The sequence below is a fragment of the Ammospiza nelsoni genome, chromosome 9 (assembly GCF_027579445.1).
Source record: "Ammospiza nelsoni isolate bAmmNel1 chromosome 9, bAmmNel1.pri, whole genome shotgun sequence".
NCBI lineage: Eukaryota > Metazoa > Chordata > Aves > Passeriformes > Passerellidae > Ammospiza > Ammospiza nelsoni.
The window spans coordinates 24,262,358-24,285,305 of NC_080641.1; the positions used below are offsets into that span (position 1 = coordinate 24,262,358).

The 22,948-nt window shown below is 37.2% G+C and overlaps 1 protein-coding gene across 1 annotated transcript in view; it reads left to right on the plus strand.

Annotated features, from left to right (window-relative positions):
• ADGRL4 (adhesion G protein-coupled receptor L4) overlaps nucleotides 1–22,948 on the plus strand; it is a 72,960-nt gene that overhangs the window by 40,808 nt on the left and 9,204 nt on the right. Inside the window, exons 4-13 of the mRNA XM_059478169.1 lie at nucleotides 2,546–2,701; nucleotides 3,220–3,290; nucleotides 5,000–5,173; nucleotides 5,262–5,445; nucleotides 7,693–7,809; nucleotides 8,900–9,093; nucleotides 10,362–10,529; nucleotides 12,045–12,248; nucleotides 13,242–13,462; nucleotides 13,557–13,623. Of these exons, the coding sequence (XP_059334152.1) occupies nucleotides 2,546–2,701; nucleotides 3,220–3,290; nucleotides 5,000–5,173; nucleotides 5,262–5,445; nucleotides 7,693–7,809; nucleotides 8,900–9,093; nucleotides 10,362–10,529; nucleotides 12,045–12,248; nucleotides 13,242–13,462; nucleotides 13,557–13,623 (1,556 nt within the window). The remainder of the gene's footprint in view (nucleotides 1–2,545; nucleotides 2,702–3,219; nucleotides 3,291–4,999; nucleotides 5,174–5,261; nucleotides 5,446–7,692; nucleotides 7,810–8,899; nucleotides 9,094–10,361; nucleotides 10,530–12,044; nucleotides 12,249–13,241; nucleotides 13,463–13,556; nucleotides 13,624–22,948) is intronic.

The following is a 22,948-nucleotide window of genomic DNA, read 5'->3' on the forward strand; positions in this document are numbered from 1 at the left end:
AACAGTAAATTAAATAGGCATGATATGGACCCATTCCATATGGACAACTCAACTGCAGAAAATCTATTTGCATATACTCAACAGGGTGTCTCAATCAGACTTTAAATAGCAGTCCTGTTGCCAGAGATATGCCAAAATACTTGAATTTCTGCTTTTTTTTGATAATCCTCTCTTCTCATTAAAATCTCCATTACACTTTATATCTTCTATAATTACAAAAAGAATTTGCATGACTGCCCAATAATAACAAATCAATTGTTTACTGATCTAAAAGTTCATAAAGGTGTCATGACAATTTTGAAACATTTGTATCAGTAAATCATATGGAAACCTGATCCTTAGTGTTCTGAAACGCATTCAAATATTACTTTTTTACTGTAAGTTTTGGCAAAGATTGTTGTCAACTGCTGGTGTTTTAGCACTGCATTACATGATGAATGGTTTTGTTCAGATGCACATGCCCTCCATGCAGCTGACAAGGCCCAAGAAATCTTTGGTTTGAGGGTGGTGGTGTTTTCAAGTTAGACAAACTGGCTTTGTCATGGTTTTCACCCCTGCCACTTCATTCAAAGTCTCTCTGTCTTACAGAGTCACTCAACAAGGCACTGACAGACGCTCACTTGTTTCAAGCAGAGCTTTATAATTTACTGATGTGAGAGGTTATTTAAATGCCAAGAGTAAGAACTTTAGCCTTGTGTCTTTAAATGACAGCATTTAATTACGAGGTATCCTGTGTGTAGCACTACATCATGCTTTTTTCCTTCCCTTTTGCCAGATTGGTTCATGTATAATGTGGTTAGCTCCATAGCTATGAATACTTAGGTCACAGAAACCATACAAATGCTCATAATGCAAAACTCAGCTCCTTAAAGAGAAGCATTAGCAGTTTGGGACATTAAATATGGAAATAACCTATTGCCCTAATGCAGAAAATCATCATTTAACTTCCTGCTTTAAACTTCCATGCTGGCACCAAGCCATTTAAACACAGAGTTTTCTTGGTGGCTCTCCCTGCAGGGCAGTGGTGGCTGTGCTGGGGAGGGCAAATGCACCTCCAGTGCCACATCTCCTTCCTGTCTGCGCAGGAGTCTGAATGGCTTTTCCTGAAGCTTCTGAGCTTCAGGCTCGAAACACAGCATATCAGGTTCAAATCAGAGCATTGGCTCATTGGGAAAAAGAGATATATGAAAGTAAGGTGGGACTTCAATCTTAAATTCCAGGGAGACCTCTGTCCAAATAGACAGATGGCCTTCAAGTATTCGTCGTGTATTTTTTTTGCATTCCCTCTATATATCCATATCTTTCCATTTTTCAATAATATTATTTCACATGTATTGTTGCTTCATTTCATGCTCCATTTTGAAACCCACCAAGATTCTTGTATCAAAAGCAGAGTGTGAATCTAGTTTCTATATGCTAATAGTGTATTTCCAGCCACCCCCATAATCTGCTTTCTGCTTGTCTGTTTTTAACATGCCCTCTGACTCAGCAGATGCTGCCTATTAATTCACATAGCTCTTCTTTTCTACTGATCAATTAACCACTTCTCTTTTTTCACCAATTTCTTCCTAAAACTAAGCATCATTCCAGTTCTTGACTGGAGCTGCCATCCTCTCTCCTCCATGCCCTGCTCTGCCTTCCCTTTTCTTCAGCTGTTACTTAAACCCACTCATGTACCACTTCATTTTTTAGATATACCTGTCCCAAAGCTCGTCATGTTTTTCTCCTTTCCAGCCCAGCCCTTCACAGTCCGTTACTTCATTCTCCAGAATTATTTGGTATAGTTCCCAGTTTGCTTTCTCCATTGAGTTATTTGATCTTTATCCTTAGCCAGCCAAATAATGCAAAATAATCACTCCTCCAGCCAGGGATTTAGTACCCAGCTCTCCCAAACTGATCAGTTCATGGATTCCCTTACTGGAATTCATTGGTTTTAGTCTTGGACTATGCCCCACCCAGTTACTGAACTTGTCTACCTAATGGCAATTTATTTAGAAGCAAAAAAGACATTTTAGGCAAATGTAATTTAAATGTGGATTTAAAAAAATAGAAAAGGATACGTCAAGCACTTTAAAGGGCACAGAGTTTAATTCTTAGATTAACAAGCTGGACAGAGTGAGCTTTTGCAGTGTCTTTTTAAAGCTGCAACTTAAAAGACAAGTCTGCAGGGTCTTTTTCTAACTGAGCAGAGAAAATCTATTTATTCTAATCTCTGAAAAATGGATTTCAGATGATTTGCATCATGCCAACCATTTTGTTATGATAGAATTAATATGGTTTTAAAGCACGAGCAGTGTAGTATTATCGAGCAATAAAAGTGGTGGTATAAAAATATGATCAATTATGATTTATCCTTCTAATCCTTAAGTATTATAATTGGCAGGGACTTTGCCATTGAGATTGTGGGTTTAGTTGTTCCTTTTTTTTTATTACATGAAATTTTATTATGAAACTGCTTGTAGTGTGCAGGGCTATTATCAACAAAGCAGCAAGGTGTTATTCTGTACATACTTAATAAAAATTCAATTTCTCACAATATTTGCAGATGTAGATGAGTGCAGCAATGAAGGAAGCGTTGCCTGTGGAGATCATGCAAAATGTGAAAATGTGGATGGAGGGTTTAGCTGCTCCTGTAAGGAAGGTTATCAACCATCCACAGGAAAATTGCAGTTTAAGCCAAATGATGGCACTTCCTGCCAAGGTACATGATATTATAAAGGTTTATGTGTTATTATAGAGATACATCTTCTGGGAAATCCACCAGTGCCTATTTATCTTCAGTTAGATTAATCAGCAAGACATGAAAAAGAGGCAAGGCTGTGGCATCTACAATTCCTGAGAATGGAATAATTTTGTAAATGTATTTTTGCTAAACAGTGTGATGAGATCCATCTGAAATAATGGCTACCTCCTCACAGCTGTCAGATCTGTACTGCTCTCTGGAAATTTGAGCTCTCTCTGCCCCACCTGTGGAAGTCCCATAAAAGGGACCGAATTCTCCACCTGAATATAAGAGCTCATTCCAACCCAATGCTATAATTTTGGCCTAGATAAAGTCTTTGTAATTGTAGTTTGAGAATGGAATGTTGTGTTTTATGTGCATAAATTCAGAATGCTGATGGTGTGGGGAATGACCTAGACAAGAGCTTTTGCAATTATTATGTATTGAATATTGATTGAACTGCAATGTATAATTAGTTTCCCTTTTTGTTTTTACAGAAAATCCAAGGGCCAAGTGTGAGTTATTCAAAGACTGTATAGCTGAACATATTAATAGAACTTTAGCCAGGGTAAGTAGCGCTGGTTTGTAGATTAATTTTCAAATCCTTTAATTGTTTCTGTTTGAAACTGCTGTTTCAATTATAATAGTTCTTAAACAGTTTTTAACAAAGGCTTGAAGCATACAATTGAACTTAAGCATGTTGACAGAAGGCTTTTTAATAATTTCAAATTATTTGAACTGGGTTGTATGTTCTACTCATGATAATAACTTGCTGGGAATCTGCATGTTCTCTTTCCAGCAAAGTGAGTCATGATATATGAAAAATTCAGAAGCGTGGTAATCACTCAGCTGTTTCTGTAATTTCTGGAGTTACACACTGCTGCATTTACTGATGTGCAATTATTTGTTCAGAAGGAAGGCAAGATAGCTTACAAAAGTAATGTCAACAAGTGACTAAATAGAAAAGGGAGCCATAGCATCTTGGTATGCTGCTTTATTTACTCCTCAAAGACAAGTGTGTAAAGTGATACAGGATTTATAAAAACAAATACTCAAATACTCTGTGGCCAGAGTATTTTTCACCAGAAAATTTCTTTTTTTCACCAGAAACAACGATTCCTGAAGCTAATTAAAAATACATTAATGAATGCACTATCCATTATTCTACAGCTACAGTATTGTCTAATTTTAAAGAATAAATGAAGCATAAGCATAAATAAATTAAAAGCAATTGTATGTGTTTGCATTTGATATTAAGCAATTTGATTCAGTTACTGGATTCAAAAAGATATTATTTTACAGGATTTTATTAACCTAGTATTGCATATACATATGTAGTATTAACATAGTTTTTATCTTTACCTGCAATGTTAATGCATCATATCAAATATAATACCTTGGGTGCAAAGGCATGGTAACTGTTACAGCGGAATCTTAGAGGGAGATTTTTTTAAAAGATATACTTAAACTAAACTTAAATTTATAATTAAAAATACTTTCTTGTAAATAACTGTCAGATTTTTAGCCTGTTTTCTAGTTCTCTTCAGTTACAGTCAAAGGCAAAGCAAGCCCCATAAAAGCTGTTCAACAGCAGAGAGTGGAGATCATACAAAATCAGATGTTGGGTGTTTTATTAATTAGGTTCCAGTATTGTGAAATAAGAATTCTTCTCTTATTCAGCCATGAGACTGAAATGAGGAAGGTTAACCTTCATCTCACACTCTCCTGCCTATATTTTAACCTAGGTGTTTTATGTAAGTGCATTTAGCAGTTTATAAGCTGAAGCAGTGAAGGAGAAATTGACGGTACAGTTCACTCAACTACATGCTTTATAATTTGCATTTGAGAAAAAACAACTAAAAAAATACAAATACTTCCCATCTGTTTCCACCTCTTCAGTTAAATTTTAAAAGAAAATTAAATAGATTAATACAGAAGCAGAATAATCATATCATTGATATTTAATTTTTTTTGCAGAACGCTCTACTAGTTTGCTTTAGATCATCAGGATAAATAAAACTTAGCTGCTGTAGGGAAAAAAATGTGCAATGGTAGCACAGCTTTTTTTTAATTGTGGCTGTTTGTGAGGGTTATAACTAGACATGTGTAATATCAATAATTTATAGGTCAACGTGTTGATTGGGTAGGAGTGTTTATTCACAAGTGTCTTATAAACCAGTATGTTACTTAACAGAAATCAGTCTATTGGGTTCATTTTCACGTGCAGAAATATTGCTTTAATTGTTTCATTGAGATATGAACTCTGGCATTTTTCAGATTAGTCATTTAAAAACACCTCTGGAGAAGCTGCAAGAAATTAATAAAAATACTTTGGGACCCCTTTTACCTGTAGAAGTGATTTCATATGTTGAAGCACTGTCCCATTCACCGTGGAACACCATGAGTGACCCTGTCTCTGACAGTGAAGCCCTCCAGAACACCACCATTAACGTGAGTGGATCAGGCCTTGGAGCTGTGGGGTTTGTCCTTTTTCCAAAGATAGCATGGGACTCTTCTCAAACACATGTTTTACTTACAGGTTTTGGTCAACACTGTGAACAATTTTTTACAAAAAGACAAAATTACAGCCTGGGAAGCTCTGCCTGTAGATAACCAAAGGAGGAGCCTGACCCAGCTGCTGCACACAGCAGAGCAGGCAACACTTCTCATGTCACAGAGCTTCAAAAGGACAGCCCAGCTGGATGCTAATGCAAGTGACATAGGTAAGATAAAGAAAATTATTCTGAGGTATACTTCAGATGTGGATTAAACTGAGGAGGTTTTCAGCACAATTATAAAGATTAGAAATGGTGTTATGTGAAAGAAACAGGTGTTAATTTGTATGATTTTTGTAACTAACACCTGACTTTCAGTGTAGGTATCATAATTTTCAAAGACTAAACCTTTGAGTCCGGAGCAAAAAAATAAATTGAGAGACTGAAGGAACTTGTTTTCATATTCCCTTTAAATCTCTCATTATGGCCATATTCACACAGTCTAGATTCATTTTATAAGCACAAAATTATCTATGCATCTTATGTGTATAAAAAACACCAGTGGAACAAAATTTGGACTTACTTTCTACAGATTTTTTTTACTCTTTTTGGTTCAGTGTAGTTCTTATAAATGAACTTGGAATAAGGATTGTACCTAGTGAGTTTAATCTTGAGTGGCATAATCTCAACAGGAATTTCTCACTTTAAGAGGAATTCCCCAGGAGGAGAATTGGTTAGTCTCAACTGCACCATTTTGTTCACCTACCTTCTCTACCCTGTGTGCTGCTGTCTTCCCACCAATACCTGCTGATTTTGCTGTGGTAATAATAGTTTTACCATTCCTTCTACTGAGAGCAGAGTAAGGCTGACCAGCCACTTTTGCAAATCCTGATAAAGCATGGCAGATTCCTTTTCCAATGGCCACTCCTTCATCTTTATTTTTCTGAATGTCCCCAAACTGTATGTGATCTGATTTGTTATTTTAGATTTAGTACAGTCCTTCAGTGTCTCTCACCAGCTTGCTGTTTTATATGATGACTTGATGCGTAAGATTCCTACTGTGGTCTCGAGGCAGGTCAAACCACCTGTTCTTCCCTCACCTTTCTGAAAATAAATTAGAGTGATGAAAAAGAAGGGAGGGATTTGTTCCTCGACAGGGACTCTGTAGAATGAGACTCATGTCATTGCAGAGCCCCTCTGGGCCTGCAGCAGGTGCAGGGCAGTGCCAGGTGCTGCTCTAAAGCCCCCGTGCTCCCTCCCCACACCTCCCCTGCTCCAAAGCAGAGGCTCTCACGACCACAGGGCCATGGAAGTCAGCAAAGAGGATTCGGGTGCAGTCTCCAGTGGAACTCTAGGTGTCGGTCACCAAGGTGACAGAAAAAGCTGATAAAGAGAATGGAGAGGAATCCCTGTGTTGAAAGGGTAATGATTGTATTCCTTGGTTTTGTTCTAAAATGGTAAACTGGATGAGCCCATTTCCAAATTGGACCTAAACACTAAAATTTTTTGTTACTGTTTTTCAGCATGAATACATTTTTCACAGGTCTCATATGTGCCAGACAATACAATTTTAGGTTAAGACCTACAACATCACCCCTCTCTCTCCACTGCTTTTTTTGGTGTAAGCTCTTGAACTATGAGCTTTACAAAACTCCAGCCAAAGAAAACAATTTCTTATGCCCTTACAAACATTTTCTGACCACTGGTCTATTGAATAGCTCATATTATTTTTGTGTGCTGTGCTATAAGCAATGCAGATGGTCTAGCTTAGTGATATTCCTCCGTCAGTCAAGTTTTAGATTTGTTTTGTTTCATTTTGTTTTGCTTTACTTTGTTTTGTTTTTAAAAAAAACCCTATTGACTTCTTTTTATTCCCATCCTGGGTGATTGAAACTCAGCGCTGTAATGAAGCAAGTAAAGAGCTCAATAGTCTCTAATGTAGTTTTTGTCCTAAGGGGTGATGCTTGCTTGTTTGCTTTTTGACAAGACACATCATTAGTTCATGGTGCAATGTGTATTTGGTAGCGTGGATGGATAACCATAAAACATATACTTTTCAAAAGTTGGCTTTTATCAAATGTTATTATTCAGTGGAGAATTTTGTGCTTTCCTTTTTATAATTGTGATTTGTAGCCCCTTTCAGAAATACATTTTTAATAAAGCAATAGCTCTTCCTAAAGTAACCTACATTGTTTTTCCAGTACCTAATTTAAGGAAAGGTAAATAAGAGACTGTATTTTTCATAGAAAGAGTAAAAAGTATGAGAGCAAAATGTATGCATGAAAATTTAAAAAAATAGATGTTTAAACAAACGTGTTATATTAATGACATTTTTCTTGAAATATTTTGCACAAGGATAGAGTCTTAAAATTCACAGTAATTATGCAATCCAGTAGCACACTTACTAAGCCAACTCTAAATTATGGCAGGCCATAATGGAGCTGTGATTTGTACAGTATTTTTCTTGTTTTACAGCACTCAAGGTTTTTGCTTTTGATTCACACCACATGAAACACATCCACCCTCATGTATACACAGGGGGAGATTACGTAAAGATCTCTCCAAAGAAGAGAAAGGAACCTCATCCAAATGGTAAGAAACAAAGGTTGAAGAGTAGGTGGGTTAATAAACACCTTAGACAGACTTTTACCCACTAGAAAACAGCCAAATGTGCAGTTTACCAAGGCTGAACTTCCCCACTGCTAGCTACAGAGAAGACAAGGTATTTTTGTGACCCTTTCTCCCTGATTGTCTCAAGACTGATATTTCTAATATATCCAGTGGCACAGTGTCCAATGAGTTTTCACCCTGGGCATTGATGCTACAGACCTGAGCTTTATCCATTTCTCAAGCCATAGATCTGCTGTATGACTTTGGGCCAGCCCCCTCAACTCTCTGTGCTACTTCTCCTTCAAAATTTGGCGCATTTTTCTGTTCAGAGAGTAGGTCACTGGGGCAAGAACGTTTAATCTTTAGTACCAAAACCAGCAGGACCCAGATCTGGCTTGTACCTCAGAGTTATACAGAAAGGGCTTGCAACTACTGTTGCCACTAAATATAAATGCATATCACTAAATATAAATACATGTGTTTAAACAGTTATGGACTCATACCACATAATTTCATAAACATGGAAAAGATTTTTCAAATCTTTGTCTTCCATCTAATCTGTATCTCAAATCATATCAGTATCTAAAAATGTGGTTTATTGTGGTACCAGGGAGAAAGTCTCCACATTTTTTAAGATCAGCATTGAACCCTAAAATATCTTTTTCTTTTTCCCATCCTGGGTCCAATGTAATGGAAGTCAAACATCAGAAAAGTCCAGTAGTCAAGTCAGAGACATTTCAGTTTATAAGAGTTGACACCACATGTGTAACCAGTTGCAGAACAGCAGCAACTATACATTACTCTAGAAAAAATACATATGGATATATCTAGTTAGTATTGCCGGTGTGAACACACGTTTTTACTTCCAATGCCAGTTACACTGTTTTAAATAAAGCTATATTTCATTGTCTCTAAAACATTTTTATAACTATTCCACAAAGACTCCATCTGTTTTGCATATTTTATGCAATAGCAGCAATAATGTCTATTGTTTATTGTTTCCTTAATGCCTTCAATTTTGTTCTTCCATAAAAGCCCCCAAACTCCTAACCCTGGTGTGTTTGATTGATAGGCACTGTGGCAGTTGTCTTTCTGCGGTACAGCAACATCGGCTCGCTGCTTTCCTCGCCCAAAAACCTCTCCTCCAAAGACCCTTCCGAGCAGAGACAGACAGTGAGCTCTGCAGTTATAGCTGTTGCAATTAGCTCAAATCCACCCACGCTCTATGAGCTCGAGAAAATAACATTTACCTTAAAGTATGCCAAGGTAAGGAGGTTTTTTATTATCAGCTTCAAGTAAAACAAAGCATTAGCCAATCATTTTATGTGATGTAAGCATACCTGCAGCATATGATGAACTAAGACATAATTCTGGTGTTTGCTGATGTGATGTTACAGTTTACTACTCTAATAAGATTAATCTCAAATGTGACATCCTAAGTGCAATATACTAAATATGGTACAGAGGAAAATTGCTATGGGGCTTAAGCAAGGGCAATGATGCCATCTTGGCTGGGCTGTAGTATGGATAAAATGCAGATGTCTGAACCAGAGAATATAACAGGATCTTGATTATTCTGTACTTAGGTGGGTTTTGTTTCTGAAAGTTTATCAGACAGTTAAGCATGTATACTAAAAAAAGGGGAAGTAATGCGTCAAGGTTTGTGCAAAAAAGGTAACCTGGAATTAGGGGGTAATAGCAGAACCTATAGTTTTGGAGCTTTGCTATTTCTGAAATCTGAAAACATTTACTTAAAATTGAGAAGTTTACTTCCAGCAAATACAGATTTTTGCTGGCTTGAATCATATGTGATAAACTACCTCACACAGCACAAAGAATCATCAGAAACATAACAAGAAAGCAATTCTGTAGAGAGGTGAGCAACGGAACAAGGTGCTAACCTTGGTTACACAGCTTTTAAATTTGTTTCTTCCCTTCTGAGTTAGAAATCACCTTTATATAAATTTGCATGTATTTATAAAGCCTACATTACAGGGGAGACTTAGTCTTTGACTAGATTTAGTAAGCACTCACTGTACTAAATAATACTAATGATCTTACTCATCACTGTTGTGTAGCAGGTGATATAGCAGGTGTGATATGACCCTGGCTTTATCCCAGTTTGCTTTGTAAAATGCATGGAATAAGTCTCAGGTTTTGAACTGCTCATTTGGAATGGATAAGCAATGTAGCTGTAACCTTGGAGTCTACTCCATGTTCAGCAGGTGCAAGCATATATATAACAATGTTTTCAATAAGTAAAAATTCCAACATTTTTCCAGGTGCCAGCAGGGTTCAGTAATCTGATTAGACTACATGTTTGGTGGGGTTTTAGCTGTGTGAATAAATTGCTTCCATCCCCAGCCACATTTTAATTGCTTGGAATAGGCCTTGCAGAATGTGTTTTTTGTTTCCCAGCCTTCCAACGATAACAAGCATTTTTTAATGAATTGTGCGGTCTAGCGTAAGAAAGGTCTCTTGATGGGAAATATCCTGCCTTTTGCCATCAGCAGAACATCTTGTTTCTGTTCCAGACTGCAGATAAAGACATTAAATGTGCATTTTGGAACTACTCAGACACAATGAATGGCAACTGGGCTACAGAAGGCTGTGAGCTGACACATTCCAACTCCACTCATATCTCATGCAAATGTAATCATCTGACTCATTTTGCTGTTTTGATGTCCTCAGGTGGCTCCGTTGTAAGTGCTATTTTAATTTAGTGTTTTACCTGATACTTTATTCTGTTTTCTTTCCTTATGTTTTTATTTTAGTGCAACCTGCATACTCACCCCCCTTTAGGTTGTCTCTCAGTTTTGTTCAGCAAACACACAATTTATTGTGCACAAAGCAAACAAAATTCCTCCCATATGTGTTTGAATTTCCTTATGTCCTTTCTGCAGTATTACAGAGCAGTGATGCAGCAAAGTATCTTGTTCCAAAAACACAGTCTGTTGTGCTTATTTTTGGAGCATTGCATTTCATTTTACATCTCACTTTAATACTGCTGTGGGATTTATCTGCCATTCATTGGTGGTCAGTAACCATATGGCCCTGAATTTCTGTCTCTCAAAACTTTGCCACCCATTTGTCTAACCTTGGCATCTAAAAATCTGCTTTAAATTCTCTCTGGAGAGTTTGCAGCAGCATAATCATTCTGAAGTTTATGGCTATTAAACATGGGCACTCCCGACCAGCACAAAACTGGGAGGATGGCCATTCAATTTATGTCCTTCTTACATTAAGAAGCTCCATTGATTTCCAGGGTCTCAGTGGGGATCTGCAGGATCTCAGGTCCTGCCTCAGGAGGCAGCTTTATAAGGTATCAGAACTGACAGCAAGCAGAATATTAGCATGAATATACTGTATTGAGACAGTTCTCTCACACTGTGAATTTCATGCTGATAGAGGCTGTTTCCTGGTTGCTAAATAGCATCCCAAGTCTTCAGCTGAAATTTAAAACCTTTGCAGGTACCTATATAGTTATTTTGAAAAGAAAGGCTGGGAGGTGAAGAATCTCTCATCCTTTATTTAGTAAAAAAATACTGGGATATATTTTATGGTCAGCTGAATACCATCCTTTTGCTGATGTACAGTCATGTATTTCAGAGTTTCTTTGTTCAAATAGCAAACAGCAAAAGAAATTGTATTCTTATACAGAAAATATTCACGTCCAGTATTGAAGTATCTTGTGTTTCTCTGGAGAAAGTTCATGTTAAATATGTGGAATAGCATTTGCTTGAAGTGATTGTTATTTCAGAGTCTTGTTTTGATCATGTTGCAAATTCAGTAAGACAGTTATTCAGTTTTGCTTATCTAAGTCACTGCTGTGATAAGTCCTTTTATATTAGAAAATATTTGTGTCATATTAATAGATGTCCTACTGCCAGTGTATTTGTCATTCACTGAAATGATCTGATTTTGAAAATCTTATTAGGAGATACTGATGTTAATAAAAAGTTTTGTTAAGAAATATCAGAAAATGCAAGAGCAGGAATATATACAGTTTATTACTAATTTCCCCTAGAATTATATCTGTCTCACAAAAACCCAATACTTTTTAGATTATCCAAAGTGTACATTTCCAGTGAAACTCTGCAAACAGTTTTGATTAATATTTTGTAGAAAAGAAGAAAAGATCTGTATTATAGAATGAGGTCTTTCTTGAGATGTTACAAAGCTGTTCTTTTAAATACTATATTATAATTTTCCCCCAGGGTGTTACAAATTATAGCATTCTTACAAGAATCACTCAGCTAGGAATAATTATTTCGTTGATTTGCCTCTCCATGTGCATTTTCACCTTCTGGTTCTTCAGTGAAATTCAAAGCACTAGAACGACAATTCACAAAAACCTCTGCTGCAGCCTTTTCCTGGCAGAACTTATTTTTCTGATTGGAATTAATATGAACAATAATAAGGTGGGTAGTTTTCACTTGTGCCTTGATTTTGTATTGCAAAATAAATATACAGTATAAGATAAGATCTTCCTTCCACTCCCCACACTTCCTACCTACAATAGTGACCCTGCCTTCCCAGTACAGTAACAGGAAATACAAAATGGTCATTTAAAGAGGCAGGGCCTTCATCTGAGCTGGTGTGTAGTGACTTTACTCCATGGATTTCACTTAAAATTTGTCACCTTTACTGAGAATGAGATCTCAATGTGTTTAGCATTTTCACTTCACTTAGGATGCTGTATAAAGCCACGTTGGTGGCCCCCAGGTTAACAGTGTTCTCTAAAATCAGGCCAGAGCTGCAATCCCAAGCTGACATCTGAGATATTGAGCTGTAGGCTGGAGGACCACATGTGAGGTCTTGACCTGTCCCTTTTGCTTTTCAGAAAGCTGGGGGGTTGATTTTTGCATCTCAGATTAGTTTCAAGAAATAAAATTATGCATAAATTATCAAAATATCATACTATAAGTAGCTGAATAGGATTTAAAATCACTTGAGAAAATACGAGCTGCTATCCCTGAGGTAGCACTCCAGCACTGATGGATTGAAAAATATCATTTTACAAACACTTTGTATAACAAAAGTTATTTCAGAAATAATTCCTTGTGATTCCTAATTACAATGTTATCAAAATAATAAAAATTAACTTTCTGTAGAACAAGCCTATAGACTACTCAGCTATAACAATAGGATCAAACTAGTCAAGCCACTTATGGGAGGACAGAAACTAATTTTAAAAGTGGAATTAGTCTATTTTACCATTTGCTACAGAAAACACTAATGAGCAAATGTACAAATGGGTGTAGGACAAGTTCTTGTTTATCAGCTTTACAACTGGGCTGAATCCCCATTTAAGGTCACTCAGTCGCTGTGCATGTACTGTTATGGTATAATATATATTGACAAAAGCCTGTTACTAGGATTGTGACTTTTGCTTTCTCTGGTTGAATTTCTAGCTCTTCTGCTCAATTACTGCTGGACTACTCCATTATTTCCTTCTAGCTGCTTTTGCATGGATGTGCATTGAAGGTATTCACCTCTACCTTATAGTTGTGGGAGTCATCTACAACAAGGGTTTCTTGCACAAGAATTTCTATGTCTTTGGCTATGTCAGCCCAGCCGTGGTTGTTGGAATCTCTGCTGCACTGGGATACAAGTACTATGGCACCACAGAAGTGTAAGTCACTGTTTCTGTGTCCAAATCATCGTACAGGCAGAGACAATAATCACAAAAGCACATTTCAAGGCATTTTCTGCTGTTTAATTTTCAGATGTTGGCTCAGCACTAAGAATAACTTTATATGGAGTTTTATAGGACCAGCATGTCTAATAATTCTTGTAAGTATAATTTTAATTTTTATTGTAGTACATAAAGCCAATAATAAAAGGTGTTTAATAATCACCCACCCACTGCCAGCATAGCTGTGAGTGCCAATTATAGGGCAGAATTGACTAATTTAGACCTTTTTATAGTACCTCTAAATTATTTATATGCTGTACATCTAAACAGTTTACTAGTCTGAAAAATGAATGTTTGACAAAAAAAGTTCAATATAATATCAGAGGAGTTTTTTCTTACTCTCTTTTTTTTTATCCCAATGGTTTGTGAAATTCTGTGAAGCATTTCTGGTTTTTACAGAGAGGTATCTTTGTATGTCACTGGCATCTCAGCATGGCTCAGCAGGAGGTGTTACACAGACACCATCCTAGCAGACAGATAATCTGGTTTTTCAAATGTTGTGTGACTTAATCTCTTATCAGTGATCGGTCATCTTTGTAAGATTAGACTGTCATCTTTGTGGTTTTATCATTCGCATGTACCCTGTCATCATCAAAGCCATTTTAGACTAAATTGCGACGTCAGAGAAAAGAACCTGCTATTTCACATGGGCAGACAAGTCAAGTATTGATAGCCCTATTTCAGCTGTGAAGAGCACCTTTTTAATTCCTATTGGAAGTGGTTTCAAACCTGTAAATTTGGCAGGTATTACATGTTCAATTCTGAATCGAGATGTTTTTGGTGTCTCAGGAGCATTCCTAAGTGCTATAAAGTTTAAGGAACCATTCTGGCTGTAATGGGGCTGTATTCTGTACAACTGTGTTGACAGTGATAGCTGAGCTAACAGGAGGAGAAGGTGCAATAGTGAGGCCCCACAACACCCACGGTCAAGTCAGTTACAGCTGTGTTCCTTTTTAAGCTATTTGGTATAATGTGAGGATTTGTTAAAAAAAAAAAAAAAAAAGTGGAAGATCATAACGCATTCAACTTGGTAGTGAAACAGTTTTATGTCAAGGCATTATCCATTTCAAAGCTTAATAAAGTATCAGGTATAATTCTGGTCAAATTTCACGCCAAATTCCCACTGCATATTGGGTACAGCTGGAAACAACCTGCCAGATATAGCTGCAAGGTTATGCCTCCCCATCTCACCCTTCGGGTGAGCACAGCAAATTTTGAGAGGCAAAGCACCCTGACCTCCCTTGGGTCAGTGCTTCTGGGTCAGATAGCCCTGGTGTCCAGCAGGTTAATAAGATGAATAAAATCATGGCAAGGCATCATCCTTTACTAGGAAATTCTTACAATTCTTAGGTTTATGTTTACAATTTCCTATTTCCTCTTTGGACCTTATCTTTCCTTCCATGGAGGCAGCAGGGCTGGGGTTTTGTTGTTATTTCTCTCATTGCTGCTCCTCATTTGCCCTCAAGTAAAGACTTATGCACAGTGATGTATCTCTGTAGGGTTAGCACACGAAAATCGCATTATCAAACACACAAAATGCCCAAAGAGCAGGCATCTGTAACCTTGTTTTCAGCTCCAGCTGAGCTGTGCCCAGTGGGGATCTCAGATACACAGCACAGAGGCAGAGCAGGTCTGCAGTGGCTTTGCTGTAAATCTGGCTGGCTGCAGAAGCAAATCCTGCAAGCTGGACTCTGAGGCCTGTAGACATTCTCTGAGCACTCCAGATCTTCCAGCAATCCCTGCAAATTAAAAGGAAAAAGGGAGGTGTTAGAAGATGATCCAGGCCTGTATGCCAGTGCAGCCCTCCTATGGATGAGGAGAGCAGCCAGACAGTTTCTTTCTCTCTCACTCCTTTGCCTAAGACCTGTAGCTGAAGAGCAAAGAGCCCTGTTCAGCTACTTTTGGTGTGTTATAGAAGTATTTTGTGCTAATTTGTTTTCCCAGCATTTGCATACTTCCATTTAGTGTCTCTTCATAACAGTGTGCTCCTAGATTGTGGGGGGGAAAGGCAATCTGCTTTCAGCAAGGTGCTTCAGCAGCTCCAGGGTTTTTTTGAGGGTTTTGACAGCTTGTTTTGACAGCAAAATGAAGCCTGAACTTCAAGAGGGATATTTTCTAAGGGTGTAGGTACCTAGGTATTTTGCTCATGCTCTATCCAGGTAGTACATGAAAATATGGAAAACCCTATGAAAATAGGCACTGACACTGGAAGATGAAGTTGGTGTCAGATGTCTTCTTGGTGGAAAGCACATTGTTGGCAGCAATTCTGTTTCCATTGTCCAGCCTTCCTGTTGAGAACACTGCATGGGCTTCAACATGACAAAGATTACTCTTTCCAAAGTAGTGCCACTCAGGCAGTCCTTTTAATTACAGGAGCCAATCTTTTCCCAATATTTCCATTCTGCCCACAACTAATTAAAGAGAAAGAATTTAAAAAATATTAGTTAAGAACTCTGACAAGAAAATATCATTTTTGTTCTAGAATAACCAGATAGAGCACTACAACCATCATTCAAAGCTGAAATATCTGGCAGCTTCAAGTTTACCTTTAATCCTAAACTTCATCTGCTCATAGCATTGAATTTGCAGATTTTCCAAGACAGTTAGGAGACCATGGATACCAATTCTCTGGAGGGCTACTCACCACAAAATTCTTGCACAAAACCATTAAAAACATTGTCAGGACAAATGCCCATGTACCCAAATGGTGGTTTCACTTTCTGTGAGTGGGACCCAGGAGATTTGTCGTTTGGATTATACTGTAATATGCTTCTAAGACAGCACGTAAATGATGAACAGAACCCCTTCTGTACCAATGGTTAGCTGTCTCAGGGCACGTTGTTTCAGACATGTCCTTGGGCTGTAAATCTGTAGTAAAAATGAAGCATAGGGAGCTCAAGTGTTTATCAGGAGTAAAAATTAAGTTCTTCTCTGATTGCCTAAGCAGAAATGCTTCTTCTGAAGGTGTTTGCTTATTAATATAGAGGTTCTATTAGAAGTTTTAAGTGCAAAGTAATGGCCTTATTGATCCCATCTAAAAATTATTATTATTATTAGATTGGTGACTGTACATGAAAAGAAGTGGGTCAGAAACTCTTTAGATGGACTTAGCAAAGAAAGAGCATTTTAAACCTTTAGAAAACAAGCTGCAAACTGAAGATAACTTCTACAATTTATTCCTTCCTCCTAATATTTGTAATCTTTAGAACCACAACCATTTTAACTAAAACTATGCAGTAGATTAGATCAAAGCATACAAGTATGGAGAAATTATTTATAACATGTATTTAAACTTTTTAATAGGAACGTGAGTTTATCTCAAGCTTTAAGGGACAAACATTCACACACATGGCAGCCAAAGACTGATTGAGGCAAAGACAAATATAAACCCCAGAGATAAAAGGTATGAAAATGGGGGAGGAAAAAACCCAGAGAATATAAAGAAGACCTAGAAGAGTTTCTTTACTATTGTAAAACACTCTTACAGGAATAATCTCCCTGGTAATAAGTGTGTAGAATGGAAATGAGTATTTGTCGCCAGGGTGACGTGGCTGCAGTTTTGATTAGCATGTAATTTCTGTCAGCAACAAACTCCTTCCCATTTTGGAGCATTTCAACATGGCTTTCCCCACCCCTGGCATCATAGCTTTTTGAGTGGGAGTCGACCTGTGTAAGGGCTTTATTCTGTACCCCTGGTGGTTTTGGAATCTTCATCTTTTAAACTCTATAGACACAGCATAAGTTCTTCCACTTGTACCTATTTTGAGGTTCAGTTATATATTAGTTATCCATTTGGGAGTAGAAATGATGTCTGGAAGGGTTGGCCAAGGGCTGTTAACACTGTAGTTATGAAAGTCTATGAGACATTAAAAGGAAAATTTGGAAAAGAATCACTGCTATTCCAAGTGCAGCTCCAGCCAGCCCTTCTAATATACCTGTCTCCCACAATGTTCTCCCATCAAATCTGTTCAGCTGGGCTTTGTGCAGCAAGTTCAAAGTCACCCATGAAAACATGATTTGTGCCTTTACAGTATCGACAGAGTCATGCAGACTTGACTGTTGTACCTACTGTCACTGTCACAATAAATTGGCACACCTCTGTGAGGAACCAGGACTCAGAAGTGTGACGTGTTGTAACATTAATAGGTACAATTTGCCATTTGACAGTATAAATCTATCACTATCATTTGTTGAGATCACCTCTCTAATAAAAAATACAGACTTGCTCTTTGAGGTTGGAACATTTCCAAAATTGAACATCATCCAAATAATCCTCTCTGTGGCTTTTATCCAAACATCCCAGTGCTGTGCAGTGAGGAGGTAGCTCCTGCACGCTATTCCTTGTTTTACCTCTCTAATGAGTGGTTTTAGGGACTTTGAAGGTGTCTGGCTTGGCTTCAAGTTCCAGTTTCTTGAAACAATTGGTAATTGTAGTGTTTACAACTATAAAAATGGTTTATACATGAACCCTGCAATTTTCAGAGCATTCTTGTGCACTTGACTTAGAACGTACAAGCCAAGAATAATTCTTGGAGTGGTGTCCCCAGAAAATCCAAGCTCTTTTTTGATAAATGTAATGAATAATCAACTGTAAAGCAAAAATATTCTAAGAACTTCAGTGATTGATTAACCATACTGGTTGAACCTTTCTTATATAAATGAATGGGTAAATGAATAAAATATACAGATTGCAGTTGCAAAATGCAAAAAAGGGACATATGAGTGATGAAAGCAGGCTAGCAGTAGAGTAATGCTTTTCATTAAGGAACTGCCTGCATATTCATTAGAGGTAGTCAATTACTTAAAAAATACATTCATCAGATAATTTATTTGATGAATTTTACCATTATTTGTCAAATAATTTATTCAACAAAAAAAGGTAAAATTAATGGATTAGTGCATTTATCAAATCTTAATGGACAGCTCTAATGCTTATTCAGTTCTGTACATTTAGGTTGATTCAGGATTAGTAATACTGCTGCAATCAATGCAGAAGAATTCCAGGCAAATCCATTACTGTGCTATTTTCTCATATACTCACAAATTTCATGCACTTAATCTAGACTATTCAAACTGAACATATTTCATATAAAAAATAAATATTCAAAGAATCTAAGATATTACATTTTCCCAAGCTTCAATAAAGAACATGGTCTGACAGACCATTGTTACCATTTCAAAAAAAAAAGAAAAGAAAAAAAAAAAGCAGCCCCTCTGAGGTGAGTCACATCACAGTTATGTCATCAAGTCCACTGTCTCTTTGGGCTTCCTCACTTTATTATCCTTGTTCTTCAGTGAAACATTGCACAATCATTATTCCTGACATTTCTTGATATTCTAAGAATTATTATCAAAAACGTTCCTTGACCTCTGACTTCCACCACAACAAAACATAGCACCATCTCACATTTTTCAGTGAATATTTATGCTCTGAAAAATTCAGTGGGTTTTTTTAATGATAAATGCTTAGTTATGTTTCTTATATAGATGTGAAAGATATACTCCACCGTTACTGTGTGTTTTTCAGAAAATAGCTGTTTAAAACATTTTTTTATATCTACTGTTATTTCTCAGTCTGCCTTTTTAGTGGAAATAAATTCCTACCGGGACTAGCAATGCCTTTATTATTCTTTTTTAAAGAGTAATAGTCCCCTTTTCATTAACCTCTCAGTGGCTTCAGTTAAAGGTGTCTCCATGGCATTTCTTATGCCATTGTGGATAAAGTGGAGAGAATTAATTATATAGTGGCATTAAAGACCGAGTCTGCAACTTTGCTTGAAACAGATTAGTCTAAACCACAGTGCTGTTCAGCAACAATACCTGCTGTGCTAAATAATAACCGAGTCAGAAAATACTTGCCCTGTTCAGTGGACAGGATCAACAGCTTCCATATTGCCAAACCCAACGGATGCAATTTCTCAGCAAGACCAGAGCTTTCACATGAATCAAGGTTTTATCTTCCTTCTCTCTGCTATTAAAGCCCCAATTCTATGGTCCCTTGACATACTTAGGAAAAAGAGGGGTATGTCCATTAGCCATTTTAGAGTAATGTAATTAGAAAAAATATTTGATCCTGTGTTATTGCATAGTAACAAATTCATTGCATAAGGCTGAAGGGTCCTTGAAGAATGTTCCAAACAAAAGCGTTTGCTTTTTAAAAAATCAGCTTAGCAGTTCTATAAGAAAAAAGTAAATGAAGTTGTCCCTTGCTGTCCCTGGAAGGACATTAGACTCGAAACTCAGGCATGTCCTCTGTCACCCAGAGTGAACCAAGCAGACACAGCAGGGGAGGGAGCACAGGTGGATGTCAAGGGAAAGGAGAAGAGCACCTGCATGTGCCAGGTGGCTGCAGATTTCCTGAGATGTTCCCCAGCTCAGAGCAGATTAATGTCGCACACATCCTCCTTCAGTTCTAGAAAGACTTGTTTAATGGATCCATGTATAATCAGCTTTTGTGGGTTTTTTTTTTAGGAAAGCCATACAACTGACTGAAATAGGTTAGTTTTGTTGGTTTGTATTTTAGGGTTTTTTCATTGTTTAATATCTTCTTGCTGGTTCTGTTATATGCCTTGCTCTAAGCACAATTACTATAAACATATATGCTTACCCTAAATTGTTCACTGGAAGGACACCATAGGTTTGCTTTAGACAGTTAGCATAGACTGGTGATGTCTTTTGGACTTTCTTAGCAATTACAAAATGGCTTCATCCACATGACATCTCACTTGAATCAGATCTTCTTCCACTATTCCTGACAGGCATTTACAGAGGTGAACTTAAATTCACAACAGTAATTGCACAGGAATACTGTGCTTGGAAATCTCACTTGGACACTAAAAGAAGTTTTTGTAGTTTTGAATAAATCATGCCATGTGATCCTGAAGAGGATTTGGCAAATTGTGGAAGGTATGGATAGCTTTCTGACAAATATTCACACCTCCAAAATTGAAAATACAGCTTGTTCTCAGACTTCACATCTCAGTCATGCTCCTGATGCTTTCTCCTTCTTGGTAGCTCATCCAGTCACTGAAGCTAGTTGTACTAAAAGATAATGTACAACTATTTCACTCTTCTTTTCTGTGTCAAACTCCTGCAGGGTTCCTACACGAGGCTCCAGATGCAGCCTTAGAAAGGTTTCCATGTATGCAAGGAAACCATAGGAACAGGAGCAATGTGTAGTCTGAGCTTTTAGATGCACCTTGAATCAGTTCATTAAACAGCCTGATTTATGTCACTCCAAACTCACAAGATAATACATCTTCTCAAAAGCTTCTTGGAAAAGAAGAGTAAACCTAGGGATTATTTACACTGTGAGCAAAATAGGCCCCAGTCCTACCACTGCATCTAACTGGGGTAACATTTATGTCTGAGGTCAGGTACAGCTCTGTTGGTTCATCCCTCCTGCCCTTGGCTGCAGAGATGACAGTAAATAATGTGTTTGGTTTTGCAATCCAATAAGAAATAACATTGAATCCACAAGTCTGCAAAGCTGTTTACCCTGATGAAAAGCATTAAAACCCCATTTATTTATTTACATCTTCTTTTAAGTGTTCTAAAAATATAAAGGAAACAGTTAATTGAGTCTAAATCTATAGCTTGAAGTATCTAAAAGAAAACTTTGAAGTATTCATAAATAAAAAGCAATCCTATGTGAACTTTTTTTTTTCCCGAGTCAGGATTTGTAATAAACTCATTTGGCTATGTTTTAACTTTTAAAACAAGTGAAATCATTAAAATCTTAGAAGCATAAAATTCTCCCCCTGAATAATTGAAAATATTTCCCAAAAATACAGCCTAAAGGGGTTCATTAATGTTTTTGTTCCGTTTCCTACTCCTAGATAAGACTGCTGTTGTATACTTAAAGCTTTCGAGAAGATCTATTCACTGGGGACATGGTAATGAGATAAATCAGTCAGGAGACAAACCCTGACTGTTTGACTGCCAGCTTGTGTCCAATTTTATGCAATTAATGCAGCATACATTTTCATTTTGAAGCTTAAACGGTTGTATTGTTAATAACTTAATTCCGTTCTCCCGGGCTGCAGTAACGATGAGCCACTGAACGCTGTGGCTTTAGCCACCATCAGCCATCCAGCCAGAGAGGCAGGCATGGATTGCTCTCCCCGGCAGAACCCAGACCATCACAAGCTCATTAATTCAAACACTCGTAATGAGGGTCATTGTACAGACTGATACAGATACAGCTGCTCTGAACTTCAGACATTTTTTGAAAGAGCCACATTCAATATGATATATGTAAAAAATTCAAGTATATGCCTAAGAGAGCAGCAGGAGAAATTTTCTCATTCTTTTTTGTGAGATCTGACATCAGCATATAGATGGTTTCATCAATTATTGAGACAGAGACTAAGAAAGGAAAAGGGAATGATTTGGGGGTTTCATTTTTGAAGTTTGAATTTAAAGTGCTCAGACTGAATCAGAACTAGTATGTCTGAGTCTTTAGAATTAGCTGCTTCTTTCTTATACCTTCTCTTCTTTGTAACACTAGAGAGCCTTTAAAGGCTGGTATTTGAAATGTTTTAATAACTTTTGAAAGGCTGGGGTGTATCTTTTTACACAAAGATATCATACATGAAATTACTGATTCCTTTTTCATTCTATAAATAATGTGCATTGGAAATACTCTCAAAACCTCAGCCTCATATTAAACAAATGGAGCAGTGTTTAAAAAACAAAGCCGTTTAGATAATCCTGGACAAGGAACTGGGGGGGTGAGGGAAATCCAGGTCTTTCTGCTCCAGTGAATATTTAATTATTTATATGGCATGGAATAGATCCAGCAGTAGCAGTAGCAGTGAATATCTATACAGAGCTGAAGAAACCAAGGGTCATAGCCAAGTCTGAATATTAAGTAAAACAGAAAATTGTGCCCCATGTCTCCAACATCCTGTATAAATGTGCTGTCCACAGGGATTTTCATTGTTCAGGAGTGTCCTTTCTGGTTTTATTCAGAAAAGCCATCCTGGTCAGGAAGCGTTTCCTGGTGAAAACACAGTCTAAAACAGTAAATGTCTTTTAGTGCTAATGAACTGACATTTTTCAAGAAAAAAAGTCTTGGATGAAATTTTTTTGAATGCCCTGTCCTGATCCATTTAATTTCACCACAAGTCCAGGTACTAACTGAGCCACTGCCATGAAAGACAGACCATTCCCCTCTGAGCTTTCAAGTGCTCTTTGTCTTGCTTTAAAAAAGAAAGGGGGGGAAGAAGGAAAAAAGATGTCTTAGTTGTCAAATCTGACAGCTTTCAGCTACCTTGATGGGGCAAAATGATGATAGATCACTTCACTCAGTGTCTTACAATTTAATTGTAATTAATTATGAAAGAAATTACAGCTCTTCAACATGAGTGCAAATATTTTTATTTGCAAGTTTTATTAAATTTTGTGCAGCTCATCCTATTC